Source organism: Chlorocebus sabaeus, chromosome 16 (genome assembly GCF_047675955.1).
Source record: "Chlorocebus sabaeus isolate Y175 chromosome 16, mChlSab1.0.hap1, whole genome shotgun sequence".
Lineage (NCBI taxonomy): Eukaryota > Metazoa > Chordata > Mammalia > Primates > Cercopithecidae > Chlorocebus > Chlorocebus sabaeus.
In genome coordinates, this window is record NC_132919.1 from 72,420,868 (window position 1) to 72,444,097 (window position 23,230).

A 23,230-nucleotide genomic window follows, 5' to 3' on the forward strand; every position below is an offset into this window, starting at 1 on the left:
GTATTCCTATAGATTGATTTGGAAACCTTTACTGTGAGAGATGAAATATACTAACCTCTTCCCCCACCATTACTTTATACCAACAGAACTACATTTGCTTTAGATAAATTATCTTTTAATTTTTGTTTCCTTTGAGTACTTATGTTATAAAGATTAAGAATTTGGGCCGGGCACGGTGGCTCAAGCCTGTAATCCCAGCACTTTGGGAGGCCGAGACAGGCGGATCACGAGGTCAGGAGATCAAGACCATCCTGGCTAACACAGTGAAACCCCGTCTCTACTGAAAAATACAAAAAACTAGCCGGGCGAGGTGGCAGGCGCCTGTAGTCCCAGCTACTCGGGAGGCTGAGGCAGGAGAATGGCGGGAACCCGGGAGGCGGAGCTTGCAGTGAGCTGAGATCCGGCCACTGCACTCCAGCCTGGGCGACAGAGCGAGACTCCATCTCAAAAAAAAAAAAAAAAAAAAAATAAGAATTTGACCACTTGGTATCTAGAAAAGTGACATGTAATTAATATTTTTTGTCAGAATCTATCTTATCCTCAAGATGCATTGGCGAAAACATAATATATATGTGGAAGGCTACTACATTACTTGTAATAGCAAAAGATAGGAAACTACCCAATGTCTTATCAGTAGAGTACTGGTTGAATAAAAGTAATGAGGAAAATCTCTATATAATACTCTGGAGTGATCTTGAGGACATGTTGTTAAATGAAGAAAAGGAAACTGCAGAGGAGTTTGTATAATACACCTTTTGTAGGGCCAGAAGACTTAATACATATATATATACACACACATATATATCCATATTTATTTATTTTCAAAAAGAATGGAAATGCCAATCAAAAATAAAGTAAGTAAAAATAGTTATTATATGGGGAAGTGAGAAAACACAAGGGACAGGGATAAAAGGGAGAACTCTGAATTATGTTTTATCGTTTAATAGCCATGTAAATATTTTACATCATTCAAACAAAAATTAAGTCAAAAAGAAATGAAAGCAATCCCTACAAATTAAAAACACATGAACCGGCCTAGTGCAAGTGACTTAGGCCTAAAATCTCTGCACCTTGGGAGGCTGAGGTGGGTGGATAACTTGAGGGGTTCAAGCCAGCCTGGCCAACACGGTGAAACCCCATCTCTACTAAAAATGCAAAAATTATCCAGGCATGGTGGCACATCCCAGCTACTTGGGAGGCTGAGGTGCAATAATTGCTTGAACCCAGGAGGTAGAGGTTGCAGTGAGCTGAGATCACACTACTGTATTCCATCCTGGGCGAAAGCGCAAGACTCTGGCTCAAAGTAAAAAACCCCTTGAACCCAAGTTGGAGTTATAGTCACACAGAAATTACTTCTGCTGACTTTTTTTAAATGTGAAAATTTGAAACATATACAGAAGTAGACAAAAAAGTGTACTGAGCCCATCACTCAGCTTTAACTGTTACCAGTTTACGGCCAGTCTTGTTTCATGAATAACTCCACCCACTTATCCTCTCTCATTTTATCTTATTTTGAAGAAAAGTCCTAGACATCATATTATTTAATCTGTACTTCAGTATGTACTCTTTAACAATAAAAGTCTCTCATGTAAGTGCATTAACTTTTATTGTTTGTTTATTTTGAGATGATGTCTTGCTCTGTTGCCCAGGCTGGAGTGCGGTGGCGCGATCCCAGCCCAGCTTCCTGAGTACCTGGGATTACAGGGGGGTGCCACCATGCCCGACCAATTTTTGTATGTTTAGTAGAGACAGGTTTTCACCATATTGGCCAGGCTGGTCAGGAACTCCTGACCTCAGGTGATCTGCCCGCCTCGGCCTCCCAGAATATTGAGATTACAGGTGTGAGCCACCACGCCTGGCTGTAAGTGCATTAACTTTATCACTGCTCTAAAAACAATATCTTAAAATCATCAGATAACCAGTTGTCAGTATTCACATTTCCACGTTTTAGTGAATTTAAAAATACACTATTTTAAACACAGTATTAGCCTTGAAATACACAAATTTTTTAAATCAAAGAAGCAGCAGGGGACTGTGGCTCACTCCTATAATCCCAGAACTTTGAGAGGCCGAGGTGGGTGAATTGCTTTAGCCCAACCTCAGCAACATGGCGAAACCCCACCTCTACAAAAAATACAAAAAATTAGCCAGGCATGGTGGTACATGCCTGTAGTCCGAGCTACTTGGTAGCCTGAGGTGGGAGGATTGCTTGGGCTTGGGAGCTTGGGAGCCAGAGGTTGTAGTGAGCTGAGATATGTGTCACTGCACTCCAGCTTGGGCAACAAAGCAAGACCCTATCTTAAAAAATAATGAAGAAGCAGCCAGGTGTGGTGGCTCACACCTGTAATCCCAGCACATTGGGAGGCTGAGGCAGGAGGACTACTTGAGACCAGGAGTTTGAGCCTAGCCTGGCCAACATAGTGAGACCCTATGTCTTAAAAAAAAAATCCAAGTAGACTTCTGCTTCTCACAGTGATAATAACTGCCCCCCTGCTCTAAACAACTAGAAAACTAAACAAAGCCTAGAAGACCAGTTTAGGATGTTGTACATGTAGCACAAGACTGAGAAACAAATGAAGTGAGCCATATGATTATCCTCACTTTGTGACTGAGGCATTTTTCAGATAATGCCATATGTAGATTTGGCTGAATAGTAAACTCTGCATGCGCAGGATGAGACCCCACACAGGTTGGCAAAGAAGATCTAGTGAGGAAAAAAACAATTACTGGGAAACTATAAGCCAAATAATTTCTAGGACTTAATAAGGTTGGATGAAGTTCCACCCACCCAAAATGGAGAAAATTCATTGAACACCTGGGACATTCAATAAAGACTCCAGAAAGATTACACCTTGGTAGTAGGGCTAAACTAGACCTGCTCTATTAAATATTTTTATTTATTTATTTTATTTTATTTTAAAAATCAGACTGGGCACGATGGCTCATGCCTGTAATTTCAGCACTTTGGGAGGCCGAGGTGGGCAGATCACCTGAGGTCAGGAGTTCAAGACCAGCCTGGCCAACATGGTGAAACCCCATCTCTACTAAAAGTACAAAAATTGGCCAAGCGTGGTAGCATGTGCCTGTAATCCCAGCTGCTTGGGAGGCTGAGGCAGAAGAATCGCTCAAACCCAGGAGCTGAGATCATGCCACTGCACTCCAGCCTGAGCGACTGAGCAAGACTCCATCTCAAAAAAAAAAAAAAAAAAAAAAAAAGAAATTGATCCAAAACAAACTTAACTGCCTGCCAAAACATGGCTCAACACTCTTTAAAGGAAGACATCAAAATCCAGACACCCAGCAGTGTGGCATACAGAGTATGTGTTTTTTTTTTTGTTTTTTTTTTTTTTTGAGACGGAGTCTCGCTCTGTCCCCCAGGCTGGAGTGCCGTGGCTGGATCTCAGCTCACTGCAAGCTCCGCCTCCTGGGTTTACGCCATTCTCCTGCCTCAGCCTCCCGAGTAGCTGGGACTACAGGCGCCCGCCACCTCGCCCAGCTAGTTTTTTTTTGTATTTTTTAGTAGAGACAGGGTTTCACCAGGTTAGCCAGGATGGTCTCGATCTCCTGACCTCGTGATCCGCCTGTCTCGGCCTCCCAAAGTGCTGGGATTACAGGCTTGAGCCACCGCGCCCGGCGAGTATTTGTTACTGAATCAAAAATTCTAACAAAGCAGTGGGAAAATGTGACCCAAAACCAGAAGAAAAGCCAGTCAATAGAAATAGACCCAGAAGAGGCAGAGGTTGCAGTGAGCCAAAATGGTGCCATTGCACTCCGGCCTGGGCAACAAGCGAAACTCTCTTGAAAAAAAAAGAAAGAAAGGAAAGAAATAAACCCAGAAATGACTGAAATAGAACTAAGCAATAAGGAGTTTAAAAATAACAGTTACAAGCTAGGCATGGTGGTATGTGCCTGTAATCCCAGCTAGTTGGTAGGCTGAAGCAGGGGGATCATTTGAGACCAGGAGTTAGAGACTGCATTGCACTGTGATCATGCCTGTTAATAGCTACTGCACTCAAGCCTGGGCCACCTATCAAGACCACATTTCAAAAAGTAAGTAAATAAAAAATTTTAAATAACAGGTACAAATATGTGCAAAAATTAAAAAAATAAAAGAATGGGAAAATATATACTATTATAAATACTAATTGGGAAGATTGGAGTGGACATTAATATCAGATGGAGTAAATTTAAGGAAAAAGATTAGATGAAAAAAGGTATTAAATAGTACCCCTGGCTTATAAAACAAGTATGCCAAAAAGCAGTAAAGCTATTGAGGACTTCAGCAACACTATCAATGATGAGCTTGATATAATTGACATTTATAGATTGCTACACCAAAAAGCATCAGAATAAACATTCTCTTCAAGTACATTTGGAATATTCAATAGGACAAACCAAATAATGGGCCATAAAACAAAATGTAATACATTTGGAAGGATTAAAATCATATTGGGTATGTTCTGTGGCCTCAACAAAATTAAAGTAGAAATTAATAACAGATACCTGGAAGATTAGAAAATTAAATGACATGCTTCTGAATAACCCATAGTTCAAAGAATTACTTACAAAGAAATTTAGAAAATATGCTCCATTGAGTGATAATGAGAATATGTAACTTTTTAAATTTGTGGAATGCACCTAAGGTATCACTTAGAGCAAAATGTATAGCATCAAATGCTAATATTAGAAAGGAGAAGTTTGGCCGGGCACAGTGCCTCATTCCTGTAATCCCAGTATTTTGGGAGGCCAACGCAGGCAGATCACTTGAGGTCAGGAGTTTAAGAACAGCCTGGCCAACACAGCAAAAACCCATCTCTACTAAAAATACGAAAAATTAGCCTGGTGTGGTGGTGCCTGTCTGTGGTCCCAGATACTTGGGAGACTGAGGCAGGAGACTTGCTTGAACCCAGTTCAAGAGGTTGCAGTAAACTGAGATTGTGCCACTGTACTCTAACTTGGGCGACAGAGTGAGACTCCATCTCAAAAAAGAAAGAAAAGTTTTAAAATCAAGGATCTAATCTGCTTAGAGAGCTAGAAAAGAGTCTCTCCTCTCTCCTCCCTCCCTCTCTACCAAAAAGGAAGAAAAAAGTAGAAAATAGTAAATTAAATCCAAAGGAAGGAAGGAAATAATACTGGAAATTCATGAAATAAAAAATAAGTGGCCCGGCGCAGTGGATCGCTCCTGTAATCCCATCATTTTGGGAGGCTGAGGCGGGTGGATCACTAGGTCAGGAGATGGAGAGCATCCTGGCTAACATGGTGAAGCCCCGTCTCTACTAAAACAAAAAATTAGCCGGGCGTGGTGGCGGGCGCCTGTAGTCCCAGCTACTCCCGGAGGCTGAGGCAGGAGAATGTCGTGAACCCAGGAGGCGGAGCTTGCAATGAGCCGAAATCGGCCACTGCCCTCCTGCCTGGGTGACAAAGCGAGACTGTGTCTCAAAAAAAAAAAAAAAAGGCACAGAATGGAGAAAATTTATGAAGTAAAGGTTGATTCTTCAAAATAAAATGAATAAGCTTGATTAACCTTTGTCTAGATTAGTCAAGAAAGAACACAAAGGCTGAGTTCTTTGGCTCATACCTGTAATCCCAACACTTTGGGAAGCTAAAGCAGGAGAGTTGCTTGCACCCAGGAGTTTGAGACCAGCTTGGGCAACATAGTGGGACCCCATCTCTACAAAAAATAAAAGATTAGTTGAGCGTGATGGTGCACACCTGTGTTCCCATCTACTCAGGAGGCTGAGGTGGGAGGATCTCTTGGGTCGAGGAGGTCAAGGGTTTGGTGAACTGTGATCATGCCACTGCACTTCAGCCTAGGTGACAGACTGAAGCCCTGTCTCAAAAAAAAGTTTATGGACAAATAAGATAGTGTAACTTCTTCAACCTGATCAAGTATATATGTGAAAAAATCTCTTACAACATCATATTTGATAATAAAAGGCTTCCTGAGATGAAAGATTCCCTAACATCAGGAACAAGGCAAGGATATCAGGTCTTACCACAGCTGTTCAACATTGTACTGGATGTTGTGCCTAATGCAATAGAGGAAGGATTATAAAAGGCATTCACGTAATGGTATAATTGGATTCATAGGAAAGTCCATGGAATCTATTACAAAGCTACTAGATCCATTGAATTCTAGCAAAGTAATGAGATACATGACTACTTTGCAAAACTCAATTCTATTTCTGTATACTAGCAATCAGCAATTGGAAAATGAAGTTTAAGATATATCATTTATAGTAATACCCAAAAATATAAAATATATAAGGATGAACTTAATAAAAATAATGTGTAAGTCATACACGCTGAAAATTATAAAATGATCACTAACAAAAGTTAGAGAAAAGAAAATTTTAAAAAGAAGACTTAAATAAATAAATAGAGAAATAAACATACAAATTTTTTTTTTTTTTTTTTTTTTTTTGGAGACTGAGTCTCGCTCTGTTGCCCAGGCTGGAGTGCAGTGGCACATTCTCAGCTAACTGCAAACTCTGCCTCCTGGGTTCAAGTAATTCTCGTGCCTCAGCTTCCCGAGTAGTTGGGATTACAGGCGCTTGCCACCACGCCTGGCTCATTTTTGTTTGTATTTTTAGTAGAGGCGGAGTTTCACCATGTTGGCCAGGCTGGTCTTGAACTCCTGTGCTCAACTGATCCGCCTACCTCGGCCTCCCAAAGTGCTGGGATTACAGGCATGAGTCACCACTCCTGGCCTCATACATATAGATTTAGAAACTCAATATTGTTTTGGTTTGGGGTTTTTTTGTTTGTTTCTTGAGATAGGGTCTTGCTTTGTTGTCCAGGCTGGAATGCAGTGGTGGCACAACCAGAGCTCACTGCACTCTCCATCTCCTGGGCTCCCACCTCAGCCTCCCAAGTAGCTGGGACTACAGGTATGTGCCACCATGCCTGGCTAATTTTTCTATTTTGGGTAGAGAGAAAATTTCACCATGTTACCCAAGGTGGTCTCAAACGCCTGGGCTCAAGCAGTCTGCCTGCCTCAGCCTCCCAAAGTGTTGAGATTACCGGCCTGAGCCTGTTAAGATACTTGTTTTCCTTAAATTGTTCTACAGATACAGTGCAGTTCCAATAAAAAATCCCAATAGGTTTTTTTGTTGAAATTGAAAGGCTGGTTCTAAATTCATGTGCAAATTCAGAGGTTCTAGAATAACAAAATCAATTTTGATAGACTGTGAAGTCTGGGGACTTATACTACCTGATTTGAAGGGTTATTATTACAGGAGCGGTCATCAGGACAATATGCTGGTGGTATAAGCATAAACATATCAGTCAGTGGACTAAAATAAAGCGCCTAGAAAGGAGCCCACACATAGACAAGCTATAAAAGAAAAAAATGATAAATTGTACCTCATTAAAATTAAAAACTTTTATGCTTCTGCCAGGCACGATGGCTCACGCCTATAATCCCAGCACTTTGGGAGGCTGAGGCAGGCAGATCACCAGGTCAGAAGTTTGAGACCATCCTGACTAACACAGTGAAATCCTGTCTCTACTAAAAATACAAAAAATTAGCCAGGCGTGGTGGCACGTGCCTCCCAGCTACTCCAGAGGCTGAGGCAGGAGAATCACTTGAATCTGGGAGGCGGAGGTTGCAGTGAGCTGAGATCGTACCACTGCACGCCAGCCTGGGCGACAGAGCAAGACTCCGTCTAAAAAAATAAATAAATAAATATGCTTCTGAAGATACTATTAAAAAAAAAAAAAAAAAGTCACATTGCCTGATTGTCTGAGGAAAAAAATAAAATAAAAATAATAAATTGGAAAAGGCCAGGCACCATGACCTACACCCGTAGTCTCAACTATTTGGGAGACTGAGGCAGGAGGATCACTTAAGCCCAGAAGATCAAATCTAGCCTGACTGGTGTTTCTGGTGAGACTCCAACTCTAATTTAAAAGATAGAAAAGAAAGAAAATGAAAAGATAGGACACAGACTGGGAGAAAGTATTTGCAGGTCATATATCTAATAACAGTGCTTCTCTCAAGAATATATAGAGAGCTCTTAGAATTAATAATGAGAAGACAATTAAACGAAAAAAAATGGGCTGAAGTCTTAGATAGACATTTTACCAAAGACATATGAATGGCAAATAAGCATAAGAAAAAGTATTTACACCGGGTGCAGTGGCTCACCATTCGTGCAGTCCTAGCACTTTGGGAGGCCAAGGCAGGCGGATCATTTGAGGTCAGGAGTTTGAGACCTGCCTAACCAACGTAGTGAAACCCTGTCTCTACTAAAACTACAAAAAAAATTAGCTGGGTGTGGTGGTACGTGCCTGTAGTCCCAGCTACTCAGAAGACTGAGGCAGAAGAATCGCTTGAACGTGGGAGGCAGAGGTTGCAGTGAGCTGAGATCATGCCACTGCACTCCAGCCCAGGTGAGAGTGAGAGTCCATCTCAAAAAAAAAAAAGCAAAGAAAAAGAAAAGGTTTTCATTACAGAATTGTAAAGTAAAACTACAATGCAATTCCACTCCATACACACTAAGATAACTGTATTCAAAAAGAGAAACAATGCCAAGTATCGGCAGGGATTTGGAAAAACTGGGACCCTCATGAATTTCTGGTGGGAATGTAAAATGGTATGGCCAATTTGGGAAACAGTTTGGCAGTTTTCTTCAAAGTCAAACATAACTTTGCCGTAGGATCTAGCAATTACATTCCTAAGACTCTGTTCAAAAGAAATGAAAACAAGCCGGGTATGGTGGCTCATGCTTGTAATCCCAGCACTCTGGAAGGCCAAGGCAAGAGGATCACTTGAGGCCAAAAGTTTGAGACCAGCCTGGGCAACATAATTAGACCCTGTCTCTACAAAAAAAATTTTTAATTAGGTGTGATGGCACATATCTGTAGTCCTTGCTATTCAGGAGGCTGAGGTAGGAGATCGCTTGAGCCCAGGAGTTGGAGGTTACATCGAGTTATGGTAGTGCCACTGCACTCTTACCAGGGTGACAGAGTGAGACCCTGTCTGTAACAAAAAAAGAAAAAAGAAATGAAAACATTGGCCCACACAAAGACCTAGAAGACATATCAGCCAAAGAGAATGTGTGACTCTTGTTTAGATCCTAATTTGAACGAATCAACTTGTCAAAAACATTTATGATATAATTGGAGAAAAGTTAACACATTTCAGCATCAGATGATATTAAGAAATTAAAGTATTTACCTATCAGAAATAGATACCAAGGCCAGGCGCAGTGGCTCATGTCTGTAATTCCAGCACTTTGGGAGGCCGAGGCGGATGGATCACAAGGTCAGGAGTTCAAGACCAGCCTGGCTAACATGGCGAAAACCCGTCTCTACTAAAAATACAAAAATTAGCTGGGCATGGTGGCGGGTATCTGTAATCCCAGCTACTTGGGATGCTGAGGCAGGAGAATTGCTTGAACCCAGGAGGCGGAGGTTGCAGTGAGCCAAGATCGTGCCATTGCACTCCAGCCTGAGCGATAAGAACAAGACTCTGTCTCAAAAAATATATATAGATAGATACTGAAATATTTACAGGTAAAATGATATGTTTGGAATTGGCTTTAAAATCCTGGAATAAAAAAGGGGGGAAGAAGAGATGGCAAAAAAATTTTTTTTTTTTTTTTTTGAGACGGAGTTTTGCTCTTGTTGCCTAGGCTGGAGTGCAATGGTGCAATCTTGGCTCGCTGCAACCTCCGCCTCCTGGGCTCAAGCCATTCTCTTGCCTTAGCCTTCCCAGTAGCTGGGATTACAGGCATGTGCCACCACGCTCAGCTAATTTTGTATTTTTAGTAGAGACGGGGTTTCACAATGTTGGTCAGGCTGGTCTAGAACTCCTGACCTCAGGCAATCCACCCACCTCAACCTCCCAAGAAATAAAAATATTTAATAGTAGAATACTGATAAATGCTGGGCCAGGCGCAGTGTCTCACACTTGTAATCCCAGCACTTTGGGAGGCTGAGGCAGGTGGATCACTTGAGGCCCAGAGTTGGAGACCAGCCTGGCTAATATGGCAAAACCCCATCTCTACTAAAAATATGAAAAATTAGCTGGGTGTGGTGGTGTGTGTCTGTGGTCCCAGCTACTTGGGAGGCTGAGGCATGAGAATTGCTTGAACCCGGAGGTGGAGGTTGCAGTGGGCCTAGATTGCGCCACTGCTCTCCAGCCTGAGCAACAGAGCAAGATTGTCTCAAAAAGAAAAATAGTATTTATAAATGTTGAAGTTTACTGATGGTACATGTGGGTTCTCTGTATTATTTACTCTTGTTTGTATTTGAAGTTTTCATGATCTGTTAAAATTTAAAATGAGAACTTGACCGCCAGAGAAAAGTTTTTAATAAATAAACTTACTTTTTTCAGCCCAATATCAGTCCATCATCCATCTTTTGTATACCTTGCAAAAATCCATTTCCTACATTACTGTTATGCAAAAGGTTATCTTGAGTAGGGATTTAAGTGAAAAAACATGCAGAGCTTTTCTTCTTCATGTTTGACTATGTGCTAGTAGATAGCCATTAGCTTCTGGTGTTTCTAGATTTGCAAAATGCATATAGATCTCTTAGAAATCACATAAGTATCATGTTGTCAATTGCTGTTAACATTTTAAAATATGAATCAAACACCATCTTCCCCTCATGCAAATTCTCATATACAGCACAGCCTTTTTTCTTTGTGAGTGGAATCTGTCTCTTCCTCAATGTGAAGGGTCTTAGGATATGTAACTGCTTTTTTAGGGGTATGAAAATTTTACAGTTCTTATATATACACATATGTTTAATGAGAACAGTGTCTGATATACCAAGGATGTGTACTTGTCTTGTTTATTCATTATTTTCTCCTTTTTCCATTTTTCAGTACATGTACTAGCCTTAGCAAGTTCTGTTCCAAACTCAGGCACCTTGACTTGGCTTCCTGTACATCAATAACAAACATGTCTCTAAAAGCTCTGAGGTAAATTTCTTATAATAAGCATGTCCAGTAATCAGAAAAAATACATACTTTAAAAAAATAACTGATATAAAGTTGGAATTGAAGGCAACTCTGTTTTATGGATATATTCTGTAGTTCAGAATAGATATTTTGTTTTACCACTTGCCCAGATTACAGTTACGGGACATATTAAAGTGAAATGACTAGAGGTAACTAGGATTTCTGAACAGGGTAGTACAGTTTATACATAAACAATTAGATTTTTATGAAGTCTTATTTTCAAAAAGAAAATAAGGCCGGGCACAGAGGCTCATGCCTATAATCCCAGCACTTTGGGAGGCCAAGGCGGGCAGATCACGAGGTCAAGAAATTGAAACTATCCTGGCCAACATGGTGAAACCCCGTCTCTACTAAAAATATAAACATTAGCTGGGTGTGGTGGCATGCACCTGTAGTCCCAGCTACTAGGGAGGCAGAGGTTGCAGTAAGCTTAGATCGCGCCATTGCACTCCAGTCTGGTGACAGAGTGAGACTCCATCTCAAAAAAAACAAAAAAAGAAAGGGCACGTGTTATTATAGCTTAGTGCTTAAAACAGGTATCTGGAGCCAGATTATTAACCAGGTACTTTAAGCAAACATAACCTTTCTGAGCTTTTTCTTCTCACCTCATAACATTTTAAGGTTTAACGAGGTATTAGGCGACACCATATAAAGTTTTGCTAGTATTTGACAGTTTTCATGTTATAAGAATGACAGCTACATGTGGCTCAACCTGATGTATATAAAGTGCTTTAAAAAGGGTCCCTGAGGCCCTGGGCGTGGTGGCTCACACCTGTAATCCCAGCTCTTTGGGAGCCCAGGGTAGGAGGATCGCTTGAGCTCAGGAGTTCTAGACCAGCCTGTGCAACATAGGGAAACGCTGTCTCTACTAAAAAAATAAGAAAATTGGCCAGGCGTGGTGGCATAGCCCTGTATTCCCAGCTGCTCAGGGGACTGTGATGGGAGGATCATTTGAGCCCGGCAGGTTGAGACTGCAGTGAGCTATAATTGTGCCACTGCACTCTAGGCTGGGCAACAGAACGAGACCTCATCTGAAGAAAAAAGAAATACAAATTTAGTTAAGTAGAGTATAAATAATCTAAAATGTGGCTCCTTTTAGACCTTCTTTGTGAATATTGAACACATGTACCTAAGACGGTTTGCTGTGTAGGCTAATAAACTTGATAATATAACAACTTTTATCATTTATAAAATATTTTCACATAAATGATCTTATTTATTTAAAAGCTTTGTGAAGTAGAGTGGATGGGCATTTTACAGCTAAGAAAATCTAGAAAGTTGTTGACTGCCAGGTACTGTAATGCAACCATGAGATGTAACTGAGTAAGATATTGCTGCCCTTAAGTTGCTCACAGTCAACTGTTACTGTGGAATAAATGCTATGATAGGAATGAGTACGTCAGTTTCGGAAAAACATAGAGGTATGGAGCTAATCTTAGACTAAGAGAGGTTCAGACAGGCTTCCTAAAGTCACCTTCCTGAAGTTAAACTATTAATATTGGAGAATGAACTTGAACCGGGATATCATAGCTTTATCTTCTGGGTCTTTTCGGCAGGCAGGAATATTTCGAACAATTTATGGAGTGTTTTCCAAAGAATATTATAGAAAACTTAGAATTCATCCATAATCCAAATACGAAGCTAAACTGTTAAGAGTAGATGGAATCAACGATGAAACTAGTATTTTGAAGGCAGAGATTGGACATAAGATATCCTAAATTCAGCCTACAAAAGCAGTACTCTAGAAACATCTCTTTTTTTTTTTTTTTTTTTTTTTTTTGAGATGGAGTCTCGATCTGTCGCCCAGGCTGGAGTGCAGTGGCGCGATCTCGGCTCACTGCAAACTCCATCTCCCGGGTTCACGCCATTCTCCTCCTCAGCCTCTCAAGTAGCTGGGACTACAGGCGCCCGCCACCACGCCCGGCTAATTTTTTTTTTTTCGTATTTTTAGTAGAGACGGGGTTTCACCATGTTAGCCAGGATGGTCTCGATCTCCTGACCTCGTGATTCGCCCACCTTGGCCTCCGAAAGTGCTGGGATTACAAGCGTGAGCCACTGCGCCCGGCCTAGAAACATCTCAAGGAAATACACAGGGCGTTTGTAATTTTTTAAAATAAAAGTTTAAAAGCCTTCATTACTACTTTGGTACTGTGAGTTGAATATCCCTATTTCAAAAATCCAAAATGCAGCTGGGTGCTACTTGAGGGACTGAGGTGGGAGGATCACTTGAGCCATGGAGGTCACAGATGTAGTGAGCCCTGATGGCGCCACTGCACTCCAGCCTGGGTGACAGAGCGAGACCCTGTCTTAAAAAAAAAAAAGAAAGAAAATCTGAAGTGCTTCAGAATCCCAAACTTTTTGAGTATCGATGTGACTCTCAAAAGAAATGGTCATTGGGGCACTTCAGGTTTTCAGATATGGGATATTCAACTATGTAAGTATAATGCAAATACTGCAAAATTAGACATCTGAAACACTTCTGGTACCAAGCATTTAAGATAAGGGATACTCAACCGGTAATAGCATTGCTCGATGGAGAATCTGGTTTTGAATCTGAGCTCTTTATTAATTACTCTGTAAGCTAGAACAAATCACTTAATTTCCATTTTCTGTCTAGAGAGCTTTGAGATATGTGGTAAGTACAAAAGGAATATAAATCTGAAAAGCATTATAATGCTTTGTGTTTGTTGGTTAAGCTGGATTTTAGATGATCCTGCTAATGATATAGTCCCATGTGAATACCACATTGATAAATCAGCTTTTTTTCTAAATATACCTTAGGTAAATATATTTTTTCTTGTGGGAAAAAAATGGGAATGTTTCCATTCCTTTACTAAACAGCCAGTAAATTGAGACATTGGTGTTTTTGGAATTGGATTTAGTGATATGTTTCTCTTATTTTGTTTTATCCTTAGTGAGGGATGTCCACTGTTGGAGCAGTTGAACATTTCCTGGTGTGACCAAGTAACCAAGGATGGCATTCAAGCACTAGTGAGGGGCTGTGGGGGTCTCAAGGCCTTATTCTTAAAAGGCTGCACACAGGTAATACTCCATGTAGGGCTCGTGAAATTCAGAAGAATCGTGAACGAATCATGAGTTCTTTATAGGCAGCCCCAAAATGTTTGTCTGGAGGGAAAGGTTAGTTGTGTGTATTATTGACCAAAGACAAATGCTTACCAAAGATTAAAGTGTTTTCCTTAGGATAAAAGAATGAGAAGAATTAACATCCAACCAAAAATAGACTTGAGGAGGAGGGAGATAAGGTGGAAAGATAAGATTATATTAAAGATACACCATGGTCAAGAAGAGTTTCGTGCAGTTTAATTTGTGCTGAGAAGAAAACTTGGTATGTTGTCACTGCCTGATACTTTGAACTAGATAGGCAAAGAAGGCAATTTCCACTTGTTTTTTAACCACCAGTGTTTCTTAAATATGCCAAGTGTACAGCAGCCTGCATTTTATAATATTGATGCTTATTTCCTGGCAGTCACATTACAAATCCAACATATTTTGTCATTAAAAATTTTACTATCTCAGTGTTTTATAGTGAAAAAAAGAATTGATTAGTTAGCCTCCGGAAAGAAATGAGTGGATTTAAATTGTGACTGACAAACTAAGGCTAGGCTCTACTTTATTTTCTTAATGGTTACTAAAACCATAACTTAGGATTCCATTAAAAATGCCCTGATTCTTTTATCATGATGAGAGGGGTTCCATTGTTTGAAAGAGAATTTCAGATATATGACTGCCTTAAAACAACAACGTGAGCTTCTGGTTATTTATGGAATCCTGAAAAATACTGATTGGAATATATCATTATAATCAGTTACTTACCATCTGTTCTCAGCACTGTAAGCATGACACCTGTCTTCCAGTGGGAGATGGACACTGGATTCCTTTCTTGGCTGTTTTTCCTCAAAGTTTGTTTATGAAAAACTTTATAAGGGGTGTGTAGAAGTTTGAAAATTATTTTCGTTTCATGGGCCCTCAGCAAAATGCTGCCAGGTATATTTAATTTATCAGAAGTAAAACCCATAAAAACTAGGCAGTGTTAACTTCATCTTTGTTCTTGATGTGATCATAATGTGAATTTGAATGTGGTCAGAGCTGATTTTAAATCCTGAGAATCATAATAATATGAATTATACTGTTATGTGATCATAGCTTATTTTCTGGTTCATTGTTCCTTCAAAACTTGGTTGGCTATGTTAGAATGTATGAATAAATGTGTACATTCTTAAATCTTTCTCCTTTGAAACAATGTCAGTAATCATTTTTTTCTTACTTTTTAATCTAGCTAGAAGATGAAGCTCTCAAGTACATAGGTGCACATTGCCCTGAACTGGTGACTTTGAACTTGCAGACTTGCTTGGTAAACATCCCTTCTCACAACTCTTCTGTTTTAGTAATTCATTTCATTAAAACTATTTTAAGAGCTTCAGTCATCAAGACCAGTATTGTTTTTCTACCACAACCCTAGTGACAAAGTAAACACACAGATGACTCTTGACATGCTTAACAATACTCATTCCTCGGGGCCTTGACATAGATAAGATAGGAGGTAGCTAGCTTATACAGAATTCCAGATGAGCTAGCTGTAGCTCCACCCCTTTCTTACATACTTAAAAAAAACTGTCTACTTTTAAAATGTAAATTATTCACAAATTTAGTATTTAAAATTGCAGTCAAACTGGGCACGGTGGCTCATACCTGTAATCCTAGCACTTTGGGAGGGTGAAGCGGGCAGATTGCTTGAGTCCGGGAGTTTGAGACCAGCCTAGGCAACATGGCAAAACCCCGTCTCTACAAAAGGTATAAAAATTAGCTGGGTTTGGTGGTGTGTGCCTGTAGTCCCAGCTACTTGGGAGGCTGAGGTGGGAAGATAATTGAGCTTGGGAGGTTGAGGTGCAATGAGCTGAAATCATGCCACAGCACTCCAGCTCGGGCAACAGAGTGAGACCTTGTCTAAAAAAAATAAATAAGGCCGGGCGCGGTGGCTCAAGCCTGTAATCCCAGCACTTTGGGAGGCCTAGACGGGCGGATCACGCGGTCAGGAGATGGAGACCATCCTGGCTAACCCCATCTCTACTAAAAAAATACAAAAAAGTAGCTTGGCGGGGTGGTGGGCGCCTGTAGTCCCAGCTACTCGGGAGGCTGAGGCAGGAGAATGGCGTGACCCCGGGAGGCGGAGCTTGCAGTGAGCTGAGATCCCGCCACTGCACTCCAGCCTGGGCGACAGCGAGACTCCGTCTCAAAAAATAAATAAATAAATAAATAAGAAGATGAACAATATATACTCGTCAAATTATTTTCAAGTAGCATCTATATTTTAGTGTTTCGGCTTGTTCAAACTATCAACTTTTTTGTGCCTACCCCAAAACCCCTGAATTTTACTCAGATAATTTGCTGAAACTATTCAGGCACCTAGAATGTTAACAGTACATCTTTTATTTTATTTTATTATTTATTTATTTTTTTTTGAGGCAGAGTCTTACTCTGTCACCCAGGCTCGAGTGCAGTGATGAGATCTGCACTTACTGCAGCCAACCTCTACCTTCTAGGCTCAAGCGAATCTCCTGCCTCAGCCTCGTTCATAGCTGGGATTACACGCCACACCCAGCTTTTTTTTTTTTTTTTTTTTTTTTTTTTTGAGACAGTCTCACTCTGTCACCCAGGCTAGAGTGCAGTGGTGACACTGCACTAAGCTCATTGCAACCTCTGCTGCCTGGGTTCAAGCAATTCTCCTACCTTCGCCTCCTGAGTATCTAGGATTACAAGTGTGTGTCACCACGCCCGGCTATTTTTTTTTTTTTTTTTTTTTTTTTTTTGAGACGGAGTCTCGCACTGTTGCTGGGGCTGGAGTGCAGAGGCGCCATCTTGGCTCACGGCAACTTCCACCTCCCAGGTTCAAGCCATTCTCCTTGCTCAGCCTCCCAAGTAGCTGGGATTATAAACGCCCATCATCACGCCTGGCTGATTTTTTTTGTTTTTTTTATTTGTTTGTTTTTTGTTTTTGAAATGGACTCTCGCTCTGTCGCCCCGGCTGGAATGCAGTGGCACGATCTCGGCTCACTGCAAGCTCCGCCTCCTGGGTTCACGCCATTCTCCTGCCTCAGCCTCCTGAGTAGCTGGGACTACAGGCGCCCACCACCGCGCCCGGCTAATTTTTTTTTTTTTTTTTTTTTTTTTTTTTGTATTTTTAGTAGAGACGGGGTTTCACCGTGGTCTCGATCTCCAGACCTTGTGATCCGCCCGCCTCGGCCTCCCAAAGTGCTGGGATTACAGGCGTGAGCCACCGCGCCCGGCTTTTTTTTGTATTTTTAGTAGAGATGGGGTTTCACTATGTTGGCCAGGCTGGTAATTTTTGTATTTTTAGTAGAGATGGGGTTTTGCCATGTTGACCAGGCTGGTTTTGAACTCCTGACCTCAGGTGATCTGCCTGCCTCAGCCTCCCAGAGTGCTGGGATTACAGGTATAAGCCACGGCCCTGGCCATATTTTTGAGACAGAGTCCTGCTCTGTTACGCAGGCTGGAGATTTTTGCTCACCTTCACCTCCCAGGCTCAAGTGATTGTCCCACCTCAGCCTCCCTAGTAGTTGGAACCACAGACATGCCCCACCACACTCAGCTGATTTTTGTATTTTTTTGTAGAAATGGGGTTTCGCCATGTTAGCCAGGTTGGTCTCGAATTCCTGGGCTCAAGTAATCCACCTGGCTTAGCCTCCCAAAGTGCTGGGATTACAGGCGTGAGCCACATGCCTGGCCAACAGTACACCTTTAGCGTTTTTCTCTTGCCTTAAAAATTACAAATATATTTGCCTTGGAGTGAGAGTTGCTCATGACAAAGACAAAAGTGATGAGTTCCTTTTTTTTTTTTTTTTTTTTTTTTTGGTGAATTCTCATTCTGTCACTTAGGCTGGGATCATAGCTCACACCAACCTCCAGCTACAGGGCTCAAGCAATCCTCCCACTTCAGCGTTCTGAATAGCTTGGTTTACAGGTGTGTGTCATCACACCTGGCTAAGTTTTTAATTTTTTGTAGAGATAGGGTCTCCCTATGTTGCTAGGCTGGTCTCAAACGTCTGTGCTCAAGCAGTCCGCCTGCCTCAGCCTCGCAAAGTGCTCTTCCTTACAATTCTGATTGCTATAGTTGCTGACTAAGAATTTGCCTAATTTCATTTTATTTATTTATTTATTTATTTATTTATTTAGAGATGGAGTCTCGCTCTGTTGCCCAGGCTGGAGTGGAGTTCACTGCATCCTCCAGGAGGTTCAAGCAATTCTCCTGCCCCACTTTCCCAAGTAGCTGGGATTACAGAGCGTGCCTCCATGCCTGGCTAATTTTAGTAGAGATGGAGTTTTGCCATGTTGGCCAGGCTGCTCTAGAACTCCTGACCTCAAGTGATCTGCTGGCTTTGGCCTCCCAAAGTGCTGGGATTACAGGTGTGAGCCACTGCACCCAGCCATGATTTCATATTTAAGACTGGAATGTGGCCAGGCACAGTGGCTCACGCCTGTAATCCCAACACTTTGGGAGGCCGAGACGGTGGATCGTTTGAGGTCAGGAGATCAAGACCAGCCTGGCCAACATGGTGAAACCCCATCTCCACTAAAAGTACAAAAATTACCCGGGCATAGTGGTGTGTGCCCGTAATCCCAGCTACTTGGGAGGCTGAGGCAGGAGAATCGCTTGAACCCAGGAGGTGGAGGTTGCAGTGAGCTGAGATCGCACCATTGTACTCCAGCCTGGGTGACAGAGTCAGACTCCATCTCAAAAAACAAAAAGGACTTTAATGTTTACTCTTGAGAGATCAGCCACAATTATTGTAAACATGAAATCATCTTACAATGCCAAAGAAAAACTATTCCTGGAGAACTTCGTGTGTGTGTGTGTGTGTGTGTACGCACACATGCGTGCATGCGTGCGCCTGTAATCCTAGCACTTTGGGAGGCTGAGGTGAGTGAATCACCTGAGGTCAGCAGTTCGAGACCGACCTGGCCAACTTGGTAAAACCCCATCTCTACTAAAGATACAAAAACCATCCAAGTATGGTGGTGTGCGCCTGTAATTCCAGCTATTCAGGAGTCTGAGGCAGGAGACTCACTTGAACCTGGGAGGCGGAGGTTGCAGTGAGCCAAGATCACGCCACTGCATTCCAGCCTGGGCAGCAGAGCGAGACTCTGTCTCAAAAAAAAAAAAAAATGCTGGGCACGGTGGCTCACACCTGTAATCCCAGCACTCTGGGAGGCCAAGGCGGGTGGATCACAAGGTCAGGAGATCGAGACCATCCTGGCTAACATGGTGAAACCCCGTCTCTACTAAAAAATACAAAAAGTTAGCCGGGCGTGGTGGCGGGCGCCTGTAGTCCCAGCTAATCGGGAGGCTGAGGTAGGAGAATGGCATGAACCCAGGAGACGGAACTTGCAGTGAGCCAAGATCACGCCACTGCACTCCAGCCTGGGCAACAGAGTGAGACTCCATCTCAAAAAAAAAAACAAAAACAAAAAAGTGTGAGTGTGTGTGTATGTATAAGCACACACATGTACACATATATTTATGCACTATATACATATACATTACATACACATAAAGACATAAATATATACATAACATTTGCAGGTTTAATTTGGTGTTTCTTCATCCTTCCAGCAGGCAGGAATCACAGTGAACTTAACCAATTCCGGCCGGGCGTGGTGGCTCAAGCCTGTAATCCCAGCACTTCGGGAGGCCGAGATGGGCGGATCATGAGGTCAGGAGATCGAGACCATCCTAGTTAACACGGTGAAACCCCGTCTCTACTAAAAATACAAAAAAATTAGCTGGGCGTGGTGGCAGGCACCTGTAGTCCCAGCTACTCGGGAGGCTGAGGCAGGAGAATGGCGTGAACCCGGGAGGCAGAGCTTGCAGAGAGCTAAGATCGTGCCACTGTACTCCAGCCTGGGTGACAGAGTGAGACTCTGTCTCAAAAAAAAAAAAAAAAGAACCAATTCTATCTTATGTGTATTTTATTGTTTTCCTTCACCCAAATCTTAGTACAGGAGTCATTTCTTTCCTACAGGGTGATAAAATGATTCTCAGCATTCATGAGATTTCATGCTCTGCCCAAAGCTGTTGAGGTGATTAAAGCACATTTTTGATTCTTTGATTTTCTTGATAGTTTTGAAAAACATAGAAGTTTAGTAAATTTTACTTTCTTTTTTTTTTTTTTTTTTTTTTTTTGAGACGGAGTTTTGCTCTTGTTGCCCAAGCTGGAGTACAATGACATGATCTTGGCTCACTGCAACCTCTGCCTCCTGGGTTCAAGTGATTCTCCTGCCTCAGCCTCCCTAGTAGCTGGGATTACAGGCACATGCCACCATGTCTGGCTAATTTTTTGTATCTTTAGTAGAAACGGGGTTTCACCATGTTAGGCTGGTCTCAAACTCCTGACCTCAAGTAATCTGCCCACCTCAGCCTCCCAAAGTGCTGAGATTACAGATGCAAGCCACCGTGCCTGGCCTACAATTTTTAAAAGTATTGACAGTATGATTTAACTCATCTTTCTTCCTCAGTACTGTCTTATACAAAGGAAAGGGCAGCACAGCCCTACAGTACTTTTCTAATATTGTGTGGCATAAATATCTTTGGCCTGCTAAATTCGCATGTTTATTGATTCTTACTTCCCTCTTTATATCTCGGCTATCGTAGTCTAAAGACAGTACATCATGTTTGTATGGCACTTTTTTAGCTGCCTCCACGTGTGTTAATATCTCATTACTTGATCCTCATTAGTATCTGCCTTAGCATTCAATTTTTTAATCTATATTTGTGTCAGTTGCATGATATTGAAAACATGATTTAAGCAGTGGATATTAAAAGTTGTGGGATTTTGTTTTTTCAGTTGTCCTTGTAATTTATGGACATGACTATTAAACAGAGATGAGAAGAGAGCTATTATTTTTAGGCCTACACAAAATTAGTGAATCTGGAGGACAAATTGAAGTGCTGATAGTATCCACTGTATTAAGATGTTTATATGTAACTTTTCTTTTTTTTTTTTTTTCTTTCTTTCTTTCCTTTTTTTTTTAAAGGGAGTTGCAGGTGGTCTCATTATGTTGCCCAGACTGGCCTTGAACTTCTGGGCTAAAGTGGTCATCTCACTTCAACCTCCTGAGTAGCTGGGACTGTAGGCATGTGTGCTTGTATTATTTTTAAAAATATAACATATTTGATGATGTGAGGTGGCTTATTGTGCAACAAATCACTCAGTTGGTTAGAAAACAACCAGATATTATTTATGAAATATTTGTACCAGGGTGGCTCATGCCTGTAATTCCAGCACTTTGGGAGGCTGAGGTGGTCGGATCACAAGGTCAGGAGTTCAAGACCAGCCTGGCTAACATGGTGAAACCCTGTCTCTACTAAAAATACAAAAATTAGCCGGGCGTGGTAGCACTTGCCTATGCCCAGCTACTCAGGAGGCTGAGGCAGGAGAATCGCTTGAACCCTGGAAATGGAGGTTGCAGTTATCTGAAACTGCGCCACCGTACTCCAGCCTGGTGACAGAGCAAGACTCCCTCTCAAAAAATAAAAGAAGAAATATTTGTACTGGTTTAAAGATAGTCCCTCTAAATCATCATGGAACAAATAAAATAATTTACAAAAATTTTTAAAGTATATATGTAACATCTTTGAATGTATATTCGTTTTCATTTTAAAGTAAGATAACTTAGAATAATTTTTATTTTAATTTTTAATTATATATATTTATAATTTTTTTTTTAATAGAAGTGGGGCTTCGCCACATTGCCCAGGCTGTTCTGGAACTTCTGAGCTCAGGTGTAAGCTACCATCCATGCGTGACCAATAACTAACTTTCTTTTTTTTTTCTTTCTATTTTCTTTTGTTTTGAGAAGGAGACTTGCTCTGTCGCCCAGGTTAGAGTGCAATGGCGCAGTCTTGGCTCACTGCAACCTTAATCTCCCACGTTAAAGTGATTCTCCTGCCTCAGCCTCCCAGGTAGCTGGGATTACAGGCATCTGCCACTGCACCTGGCTAATTTTTGTGTTTTTAATAGAGACCGGGTTTCACCATCTTGGCCAGGCTGGTCTCCAACTCCTGACCTCGTGATCCACCCACCTCGGCCTCCCAAAGTGCTGGGATTACAGGCTTGAGCCACCATGCCTGGCCCCAATAACTAACTTCCCTCCCTCCCTCCGTCTTGCTTTCTTTCTTCTCTTCCTTCCCTTCCCTTCCTTTCCTTTCCTCTTTCCTTTCTTTCTTCCTTTCTTTCCTTCCTTTCTTCCTTTCCCTTCCTTTCCCTTCCCTTCTTTCTCTTCCCCTTCCCCTTCCCTTTCCCTTTCCCTTCCTCTTCCCTCTCCCTTCCCCTTCCCCTTTTTTTCCCCTTCCCCTTCCCTTCCCCTTCCCTTTCCGTTGCCTCCCAATGTGCTTGGATTACATGTGTGAGCCACTGCGCCCGGCCTAATAACTTGTAAAAAGTACAAAATTGTGTCTGAGTTAGATACAACTCTTTTATTTCCATAAATTAGGATGTTCTTTATATTATAAAACTAAAATACAGAAGTAAATGGATGCTGTGACTGATACAAGATTGCAACTGTCATCCACAGTTTAATTTTTTTCACTAACTTATCGGTGTCAATTTGAACTTTTAGATATATTTATACTACTAAAATACTTACATCCTTATCTTTTTTCTAGGTTTTAAAATTGTTTAATTGAGGCCAGGCACAGTGGCTCAAGCCTGTAATTCAAGTACTTTGGGAGGCTGAGGTGGGCGGATCACTTGAGGCCAGGAGTTCGAGACCAGCCTGGCCAACATGGCAAAACCCCGTCTCTACTAAAAATACAAAAAAAATTGCTGGACATGGTGGCGTGCACTTGTAGTCCCAGCTCCTCGGGAGGCTGAGGTATGAGAATCGCTTGAACCTGGGAGGTGGAGGTTGCAGTGAGCCAAGATTGCGCCACTGCACTCCAGCCTGGGTGATAGAGTGAGACTCTATCTCCAAATAATAAATAAATAAATAAATAAAATTATTTAATTGAACCTAAACTATGATATACCCCATGCTGATCCCAGTTCCATTAGAATTCCATTTTAGCTTTTAACAGAATTATATTATAGCTTCTTCCCTTTGCACCAAAGGTGAGCATAGATCCTCTTGCAGACTAAATCAGGAACTGGAAGGAAGAAACAACGTGTGTTCATTTTGTTTTAGGTCTGCTATCTGATGAATGTGTTGAGCATGTCTTGATTT

At 41.6% G+C, this 23,230-nt stretch overlaps 1 protein-coding gene across 4 annotated transcripts in view; it reads left to right on the top strand.

Moving 5' to 3' along the window:
* Window positions 1–23,230, top strand: part of FBXL20 (F-box and leucine rich repeat protein 20) — a 156,049-nt gene that overhangs the window by 112,257 nt on the left and 20,562 nt on the right. For 3 of the 4 annotated variants that reach the window (XM_008012872.3, XM_008012870.3, XM_008012871.3), the window contains 3 exons: window positions 10,838–10,933; window positions 13,888–14,014; window positions 15,270–15,344. In XM_008012872.3, the coding sequence (XP_008011063.1) occupies window positions 10,838–10,933; window positions 13,888–14,014; window positions 15,270–15,344 (298 nt within the window). The remainder of the gene's footprint in view (window positions 1–10,837; window positions 10,934–13,887; window positions 14,015–15,269; window positions 15,345–23,230) is intronic. The other variant, XM_008012873.3, reaches the window with a different exon arrangement.